Source organism: Dioscorea cayenensis, chromosome 11, assembly GCF_009730915.1.
Source record: "Dioscorea cayenensis subsp. rotundata cultivar TDr96_F1 chromosome 11, TDr96_F1_v2_PseudoChromosome.rev07_lg8_w22 25.fasta, whole genome shotgun sequence".
NCBI lineage: Eukaryota > Viridiplantae > Streptophyta > Magnoliopsida > Dioscoreales > Dioscoreaceae > Dioscorea > Dioscorea cayenensis.
Genome location: NC_052481.1, coordinates 12,903,252 through 12,913,415, shown reverse-complemented (window position 1 = coordinate 12,913,415; position 10,164 = coordinate 12,903,252). Strand labels below are relative to the sequence as shown.

General features: G+C 38.7%; 1 protein-coding gene across 2 annotated transcripts; it reads right to left on the bottom strand.

Moving 5' to 3' along the window:
* Nucleotides 1-1,382: 1,382 nt before the first annotated feature.
* Nucleotides 1,383-4,579, bottom strand: LOC120271483 (maltose excess protein 1-like, chloroplastic). 2 transcript variants are annotated; one of them, XM_039278163.1, is made up of 8 exons: nucleotides 4,230-4,578; nucleotides 3,855-4,145; nucleotides 3,661-3,750; nucleotides 2,619-2,720; nucleotides 2,420-2,538; nucleotides 2,056-2,118; nucleotides 1,890-1,951; nucleotides 1,383-1,650 (listed from the first exon to the last, which is right to left on the bottom strand). In XM_039278163.1, exons 1-8 carry the CDS (start codon nucleotides 4,539-4,541, stop codon nucleotides 1,568-1,570), a joined length of 1,122 nt encoding a protein of 373 aa, XP_039134097.1. In that variant the 5' UTR covers nucleotides 4,542-4,578; the 3' UTR covers nucleotides 1,383-1,567. The 2 variants fall into 2 exon arrangements, with proteins under 2 accessions (XP_039134097.1, XP_039134098.1); XM_039278164.1 differs by lacking the exon at nucleotides 1,383-1,650 and adding an exon at nucleotides 1,672-1,787 and having other exon boundaries at nucleotides 4,230-4,579.
* Between the last annotated feature and the right edge of the window lie 5,585 nt (nucleotides 4,580-10,164).

Below are 10,164 nucleotides of genomic sequence, written 5' to 3'. Positions count from 1 at the left end.
CCTTATTCTCCCTATTTTAGAACCATGCCTTTAATTCTAATATTTTTATATTCTATATGTTTTATGCTTATGTTGTTATCAATAAATCCTAATATTTTCTTTTTTTTTTAATTTAATTAAATATGGATGTTACCACACTTAAGCCAAGAGATTGTCATGAAAAGCAGCCATATGTTACCAAGTCTCTGATGAAGATATCCTCTTTGCCTTGAATGGTTTGTTATCCACCTCATTTTCCAAGTCATTGCTGTGATCCTGATTTGTAAAAATTTATTGCAATTTAAAATGTAAATATAAACAAATGGCAATTCTTTTCATTAATAAACCGGAATATATAGAAGGATAATTTACAATGTAGCATGCATAGATCACCTCAAAATGGATGGGATTAAATCTAATTCAAATTTAGGGGTGGTGTCTTCATTGAGGTGCCAGGTTGGTGGAAGAAAAAAAGCTTCAACTCTGAAATTTCAATTACCTAAGGACGACAGAAAAAGACAGCTGGAGAGTTCACAAAGCATTTTTACAGGTTAAAACTGTTAGATGTATATGTACATGTATTTCCTATACCTATATGTATTGTACTTGACAAAAGAGGAAATCTTCGTCAGAGACTTGGTAACATATGGCTGCAAGTTGCTCTCCCGTGTTTGAGAGTGATGTTAGACATTCTACTACTAATAAATTTCCCTTTTTACAAGATGTGGAGTTAACGCTGAAGGTGAGAGCAGTTGACAATAGATTATTGTATGAAATGGCACGCAATCTTTGTCCAGAGATCACTTGATGCTTTACAGCCAAGTATGAGTGATCCAAGTAGTGAGGGAGAAAAAAAGTGTGGAGAGGTAATATATGACCAAACAATTGTGTTTCTGCCAATTAAGGAATTCCATAAAAGGTGGTGGTAGGTTGGAATCTGAGGAAGGATTTTTCGGTGATGATATAGTTCCATCCACATATCCAAACAAACCCCAAATATGAAGAATGCTCTCTACTTTAACATTACAAATCAAATAGTTGGTATCATCAAGTGTAATGGTAATGAACTTAATGATGTTTTGTAGCTAGTAGTGTTGGACGTGTTGCCATCTATACTGTTGGTGTGGTTGATTTGTGTGACTTAGTAATATGATAAGTATGAGTGTATGCTAGGTTGTAGAGTGTTGTAGAGAATGTGTTTATAAAAAAAAAGTATAAAAAAAAATTCAATAAGAATGGGGTCTTGATACCATGAAAGACGTTTGTGTATTCATTTGATTTGATGATGAAGTACATGAATATCTTATTTTATACATTGGTAGAATGGTTTAAAACTGGAAATAATAATAATAATAATAATAATAATAATAATAATAATAATAATAATAATTTAATCTTAATTTACAAAAAAAATTTCAAATATCTACCATATCACAAAATATACAATAACTTAATTAGAAGAGTTAATTTAAGCAAGAGAATAGTTGAGAATAGTTGAGGATTATTCTCATAATATTCTTTGTGTTATCACCCAGTTAGTAGAACCTGAATGTGCCAACTGACAAAGCAATATGGAGAAACAATCATGTCAAGTTCGAGAAATCAATTCCCTCATAGATTGTATTGGTGAGATGTGCCCATAAGCTATGGAATCTCTCCAGAAGGTTAATCCTGATAGGAAGAGAAAAATAATAAATCAAATCACCATCCATTTGCTCATTTCATTATAACTAAAATAAAAGAATTTTAAAAGGCAGTGCAACAGCTGGAAGCTCGATATTTGAAACTGATTGCCTTCTTTAAAGAGCCTACAAACCAACAAGGTCGACCATACAGGTGACATCAATTGATGCGGCTTGCAATAGTAAGACCCTTGAAAAAGTACTTAAACTGAAACAAAGAAAAACTACCTAGCCATGTATACAAGCTGACTGTGGCCAACCAGAACAATTCCCTGTTTACACTGCTGAAACTATTACAGAGAACAAAATTTCTAGATGTCAGATTCAGTCCAAGTGTTGAGAAAATAAATCTTAAATTATTCAAGAAATAAAGATCTGAAATTACAGAACATACCAGTACATGAAGAGCAAGTTTCCCCATCCATACAAAAACGATGCCCATGATGAACCTGTGAACCTGCAATAATTATCTGACATCAACTTTCTGCTGTTACTCTTATCTATTCAGAAAGAAAACGTAAAAAATTCCTATAAAAGGTTCATCTAGAAGCATAGATATGAGAAATGCAAATTATATTTTAGGACCATTGTTTCATTAGAGGAACTGATGGGTTCAGAGGTGGGATTTTAGGTTTAAGACGGGGAAACACTGAACCTTCTTCCAGCATACAATTCTTCTTCAGTAAAAGACAGTAAACAATATTTGATTCTCCCTGCATGGTAATGAAAAATAAATGGAGAAATAAAATCTCAAATACCACATCAAATCACGAATAAATAATGCTCGTGGGATCATGAGTCCATTTCCAATCATCCCAAGCAACATTGTAAGCGCAGATACGCCTTTGATGTTATCTGGGTTCAGATAATTCGTCCACTGCACATCATAACCTAGATGTCAAGTCAGTGTACAAAGTGAATACTAGTCAGATATAACCATGCAAAGAAGAGTCATACCATTTGGGCAATGGGCATCCACATGAAAAGGAAAGTGGCAGTCCACCCAGATATTGATTGGATAAATTTCACTCCTTTCTCAGGAAGTTTCCGAAAGCGTGCCTGCAAGTCTTAGTGAATTTCCCATCAAAATTTGTAATGAACTAGAGATCTAATAAAAAGATGTGACAAAAAAATTTACTGAGATGGATATATATGTATTTTTTTTTCTTTTAACTTGTCTCACAGAAGAATGGTTGAAAGAATGTATATCCATCAGCAAACACCAGACCTAATACCCGTCAACATGGAGTTCAGCATGGAGCATGAAAAATTTTGACACAAATATTTATCTGTTTGTCGGGAGATTTCCTGTGAAATATAATGAAACAAGGTTCGCAATAGCATACAAAATGGTAATATAACTACCAAAACAGAAGTAAATAAGAATATGGGATAAAGAGCAAATAGTGGGGAAGGCACATGCAGTACAAGGAACTTAATACTGTGTTGCTTCTGTAATAGTGCTAGATAGTTCATTACTAGCAACAGTAAATCCAATTAGCTAGTACCAATCAGTAAAACAAATCATTCAGGATATGATAGTGAATTCTCTTCCTCTGGGATGCATCTAGGCTAACCGTTTCCATCACATAGAACTTCAATTTCTACGATGGTCACAAGTGTGACATAAAACTTCAATTTCTAAGATGGTCACAAGTGTGAATTAAACAAGACCCCACCATGGCATCACAAAATTAGAAAGAGAAAAGGAAAAAGAAAAAAGAAAACAACAATCCTAATCCAAGGAGTTTCTTTTATGTTGAATAAAATATTTGGATTGCTTCTAGCTTGTATAGCATACTTTCAATCCAAATACAAGCATTCCTAACTCTACTCTTCTACAGCAAACATGAACAACAAATGGAGAGTTTCTTACAAATTCTTTAACTAGATATTAGTAAAGGCTATGGTTAAGATCTCCAGGAGCTGGCCATTGTAAATTCTCAGCATAAAGAATTAAGGATGAAACATCTAACGAATTGAAATGAAGATCATATACCATAGTGACAGCCACAACCGCCACACTGCAAGAAATCGTCCCTGGCAAAACGCTGTTTGGTATAACAGGAACAAATGTTGACCACATAACCTGCAAATCCCAAATAAAAACATTGGAAAATCAGAATCTATTTCTCCAATTAAAACTATTACCACCAAATCAATCCTCCTCCAAATAAAAAACCACGATCTCACCTGAGGAAGCACAGATAGCCCACCAATGGTGACGAAATCCTCCCAAGCAAACCAAAACAAGTCTGAAAGCCGACCAAAGTAATACAGAAAGTTCAGAAAAAGGCCAGCAGCCACCACAACTGAGATCACCGTGAATTGGGGTAGAGGCACAGCTCCAGCCATCGCCAACTGCGCAATAACAATGTAAATTGATACAACCCCCAGAGTCTGCACGACAGCAGCCTCCACCTCCTTCTTCTTCACAAAGTAAGACAGCAGTGTCAGGTTCCCAAGCAGCCCAGTCAACATCCCCTGTATCGCCACCATTATCAAGATCATGGAAACAAAAGGGAAAAGGGTCATTAAATAAAGAGAGACAGCCTTGGGTTGCATTACCAGCCAGGGTATGGCAAAGAGAGCTGACGCGTTGCCGGCGAGGAGGTTCTGGGAGTTGAGGATGATCTGGGGCAGCTGAATGAGGAGGAAGGGGATGTTAGACGCACCGGCGAGCTTCGAGGTCATGGTATCCCAGTGCGAGAACTCAGGGCGGTGAGGAGCTGAGGGGGAATTGGAGGCGGCGGCGGCAGAGGCGGGGGTGAGAAGACGGTGGCGATTTCGGAGGGCGAGGGATTTGTGAGAGATTAGGGATTTGATAGGAATGGGAAGAGGAGAGAGAGGAAGGTGAGGAAGCGCGAGAGAGAATGGCATCTCGGGTTCTCTTGGGCCGAAATGGCAAAGTGGGAGGTGGACATGGATGGAGGGAAAAAGCTTGGAGAGCGTGATCTTGGAGGCGGGACACGTGGATAAACTAAATAAATGACGCGTGCTATTTAAGTATTGGTTAGAATTATACTTGATATTTCCAAACCGTTGGGTAAAAAAAATAAGGAATATAATGGAGCAACCGATAAAAATGGGCTTTGGGCATTTTAATTAATAAAAAAAAAATCCTATCTCAGCATTGAAATTATCTATAATTTGTGATTGTTTTTGTTTAAAATTTGTTGTTATTTGTAAGAATTATATATATATATATATATATTTTTTAATTTTACCTATATCATTAAATGAAGTTTATTTAAAGAGATCATGTATAATGAAAAAATGATCTTTAATAAAAACGTAAAATTGTGCTATTATATTATTTATAATTTTAGGAGTTTTAATAGCACATGCTTAAATATGGTAGATAATTTGAATAAGAGAGAATATTTTATTGATGTAATAAAAATTTTAGGGCACAACTTAATTACATGAATTGCTTTAGCTGTGGTTCATATGGTTCCCAATAACTTTTTTACACGTCACATATATGAACCTGCACATAACCCTAATTTTCCATCATTTTTTTAACTCATGTTCGTTGCATTGTTTTATAGAGGATTACAAAATGAAATGGAAATTGAACTGATTTGTTATTGAACTGGTTTTGTTTACCAACTCCATTCCAATGACCAAATACAGAAGATCTTCATGCTCAATTTGATGATTTTCTCTGATAATAATACTTTATCCCACACGTACCTCTTTCACTTCAACCTCTGTAATCCTTCCATCTGCGTCCTTGTCCACCCTGAAAAACATTCAATTGAAAACAACATTTAGCTCTACTGAGAGCTTATTCTCCCTGAGAGCTTCTTTTCCCCTTCTTTGCTTCTGTTTCCCCTCTCTCCTCCCCCTCTTGCTATGGCAAGCGGGGGGTCAGATCCCCTGTCCAATCCCCTTCGCCCTTCTCCCCCCTCCTGGGCTCAAATCGCCTCCAAACACACTTCTACTCAAGAAACTTCTCACCTTCATAATCTTGCAGTCCTCTCTAAACTCAAAGAAACCTCCACTGATTTCATCAAGCTGGATAATGATACTCTGAATTGAGCTCGTCTTCGCTTCCAACACTCTCTCTTCGGAAAATTCTTCGGAAAGCCACCGTTATTCGAACAAGTGAAAAGCATACTATTGAAGAAATGGGAAAACCTTGGTGAAATCCAGATTTCTGATCTTCCTAATGGGTTCATTCTTATTCGATGTCCTACTCAATCTGTGTTGCAGCGACTACTCTCAGAAGGACCCTGGACCATCAATGGAATCGTTCTTCAATTATCTCCTTGGTGTCTGTATTTTGAACCAATATTTACCAAACTCACTACGGCTGTTATTTGGATCCAACTTCATAACTTACCCATAGAGTTCTGGAGTGGTGATACTCTAGAAACCATAACTGGCCACTTGGGAAAACTTTTGAAAGTCGATGATCTTTCCCTTTCTCTTACTCGTACTAAGTATGCTAGGCTTTGTATTGAAGTAGACCTCTCCAAACCTCTGTGCAAAGGTTTCTGGATCGGAGATGATCTTCATCGGGTTTTCGTTGTTGTTCTCTATGAACGTTTGCCAACTTTTTGTTATACTTGTGGGGTGATAGGACATGGGTCTAATTCTTGCAGCCGTGCTCTAGCAACCGGGAAAGCAAATGTCTGTCAGCCCCCTCGTCCTCAACGAGGGAAGGAGGTCAGGCAGGAGCTTTCTCCCATGGATGCTGGAACAGGCGCAAATGATTCTGTCTCGTCACCTCCAAGTAGTGAAATCGGTGATCCATTGGTTCCTTCGAACACAGAGGTTGATTCAGAATATGGACCGTGGCTGATAGTTTCTCGCCGGCGAGGCCTTCCCCGCTCCCGCGGCGGTAGTGTTCGCACTCCCAATGCGGGTGTGGGTTCGGCAGCCGTTCCAAGCAGCGACGGTCGGTTCTTCCGAGGCAACTCTGTTCATAGCATACGTGGCGGCTTGAGAGGGGGTGCTAGTGGGCGGCACCACACTTCCCATGCCTCTTTGCACGATATCCAGTGCATGCAGGCTTCTGTTCCCTCTGACATTTCTGACGTTGCTGTCACTCCCGTAGCCCTGCCTTTTGTGCCTGGGGACTTGGGGACGCTCCATCCCAAAGCCCCTCAGGAATCCTCTAAGCCCACTGACACTCCTTCCCATGTCCCTTCTCATACCCCGTTGGACAAAACTGTTCGTTCTACCCAACCCCTACAGTCATATCCCAAGACAATTGAACCGTTGGATAGACGACATCGTTCTCCCCCTCTTGTCCTTTTGTCTTCTATCGAAGAAAACCATTCTCTTTCTGAAGTAAACCCTAATCCAGCTCATTCCAAGATTGTTGATCAGGTCGCTGCTGCTCTGGATGAGGGTTCCATGGAGGAAAACAGCGACTCTGAGAATGAAGATTCGGACGACTCTGATGCCCAGATGTCTGAAGAAGAGGAGCCTGATGACCTCATCACCCTTGATCAATAGCAGGAAGAAGCCAGAAGAGTTACTCTCATTCGCAAGGGCTCTCTCTTAGATGTAGAATCCCAGAAGAAGGGATGTTTGGAACTGGGGGAATCCAGTCTCTCTTGATTTGTCTTCACTTTGTATCCTTTTTAGGGAGTTATCTTTACCTATTACTATGTTTATGATAAGCGTTAACAAGATTTGTTGCTGGAATTGTAGGGGTCTCTCTACCCGGGATACCCTTGCTCGCATTCTTCGTTTTTTCCGTCAAAAAGACCTTGCTATTCTTTGTCTAGTGGAAACCAGGGCCAACTTAGATCATGTTGGTAAGTTCACTTCTAAACTTTCCAAAAACTGGGATTGGGCCTCTATCCTCGCTGAGGGTTTCTCTGGAGGCATAGTTGTTTGCTGGAAAAAAAGTTTGGGCATAGTGACTCCGGTTGCCTCCTCTAGACGCGTCCTGCATCTGGTGATATCCTCCAACTTATTCTCCAGTATTATTATTTCTGTCGTTTATAATTCTAGTCGTGTTTCCTCCCAATGTGCGGTGTGGGATGAGCTTTCTAAGATTTCTTCTTTTCAATATCCCTGGTTAATTATCAGTGATTTCAACTCTATTATGTTCTTGAATGAACACAAAGGGGGTCGTTTTTGTAATTATTCCAGAAAAGCTTCTTTTTTTCGGGGTTTTGTTGAATCTAACAATCTTTTTGACCTCAATTTCCCTGGCTCCCCCTTTACTTGGTGTAATAATCAACGTGGTCTTGCCCGCCGTTGGGCCCATTTGGATCGGTGCATTGTTAATTTAGATTGGATTTCCCGTTTTAAAAAATTTACTCTTACTCACATGTCCCGTAGTTTTTCGGATCACTCTCCTCTTGTTTTATCGATCTCTTTGCATGATTCTAATAAACGTTACTTGTTCAGATTTGAGAATTACTGGTTGGATTATATTGGCTATCATGAATCTGTCAGAACAGCTCTCCGGTCTCCTGCTCATGGTAACCCACTTCATATCTTAACGCATTTACTTTCTTGTATTAGATTTAAGCTTACTTCGTGGAAGTATATTGGCATTAACTCTCTAGAGAATGACCTTAATCAGACTGAAGCTGATATTTTTAAGTTAGAAAGTATGGATGATACACTTGTTTCGCAAGCTAATCTTTCTGCCAAGTATGCCCGTTTGGTAGCTATTCAATGTCAAATCTCTACTATGTGGGCACAGCGAGCAAGCCTCCTTTGGGTTTGTGATGGTGATAAAAATACAAATTTTTTTCACAAATTTGCCCGCATTCATGCCCATTGCAATTACATTTCTCAAGTTATGGACTCCTCAGGTAACAGTCATACTGAGCATAATAGCATTGAGCATACTTTCATGAATTTCTATTCTAATCTCTGGACTGATCCTGGTTCTAATAATCTTGATAATTACAATGATATTATTCATGCTTTGCCTGATGATCTCCCTATAGTCCCTACTGATATTGGTTTGCATCTTGTTCGGGAGGTTACTAAGGAAGAAGTTTTCCTTGCACTCCTTGATCTTCCTACTGGTAAATCTCCTGGTCCAGATGGTTTTAATGTCGAGTTTTATCGGTTTTTCTGGAATGATATTGGTGATTATTTAGTTGATGCTATTAAATACTTCTTTCAGAATGCTCGCCTCCCCTCTTCTTGGGGTAGAACCTATATCACTCTTGTCCCTAAAAAATCTAATCCTCGCTTGGTTTCGGAGTATCGTCCCATTTCGTTGTGCAATGTCTGCTATAAGATATTATCAAAACTTCTCTTCAATCGACTCAAGCCTGTTCTCCCTACGTTAGTAGGTAGAGAGCAAGCGGGTTTCATTTCGGAGAGAGGGGCTTTTGATAATGCTATAGCAGTTCAGGAAGTTGTGCATTCTCTTGAGTTTGATCGTAATAACCCCCCGAGGATGTTAATTAAACTGGATATCGAGAAAGCCTATGATACTTTAAAATGGAGTGCAATTCTTGCAACCCTTACCAAAATGAAATTCCCTGTCAAATGGATTTCCTGGATCTGTGCTATTCTTTATTCTTCTTCCTTTTCTATTTTAGTGAATGGCTTACCCACCCCTTGGTTTCCCTCTTCTAGGGGTATTCGTCAAGGTGATCCAATATCTTCTTACTTGTTCATTTTGGTGGCTCAAAATTTCTCTGCTATCATGAACCGAGCTTTGATCACTAATATGATCCCCGGATTTGATAACAATATGCGTTTCAACTTCAACCATTTATTGTTTGCTGATGATATTATTCTGATTACTAAAGCTTCTAGATCTGTTGCTCGTAACATAAATCTCTGTTTATCTATTTATTCCAGTCTGATTGGACAATGCCATAATCATGCAAAAACACAGATTTTTCTCCCCTCCTGGTTTAACAATAGAGTCGCTCGCAGTATATGTTCCACCACTGGTTTTTCCCAAGCTCTTTTTCCACTGAATTATCTGGGCATCCTCATTTCTCCCAAAAAACTCAGTACTCTTTTGTTTAAATCTATGATTGATAAGATCAAATTTTTGTGTGCCCGTTGGAAAAATTATAAACTTTCTTCTGCAGCTAAATCGATTCTTATAAACTCTTCCATTCTTTCTATTCCAACTTATTATCTCTCAGCTTACCCTGTTCCTGAATCGGTTATCCAGGAAATCACTAGATTGGTCAGGGATTTTTTCTGGTTTAAAGGGGGCAATGGAAAGGGCATCCATGCAGTGAATTGGAGATGTATCACTGATATAAAATCTGAGGGGGGTTTGGGTCTCCGAAACCTTGTTCATGCTAAGACTTCTCTTATGGCTAAGAATGTATTTAAATACCTCAACTCAGATAACATCTTCTAGGTGAATATTGCTCGTCATAAATATGGTTGTCTTAATTTCTGGACTGATTCTATCCCTGCTAATTGTTCTTGGATTTTTAGAGGCATTTGTCGTACTGCTAACATGTTAAAGCAAAACTTCTGGATCAAGTCCTTTAACCCTTTTCAGACATCTATCATGCTTGATCCTTGGCTTTTTGAAATTCCA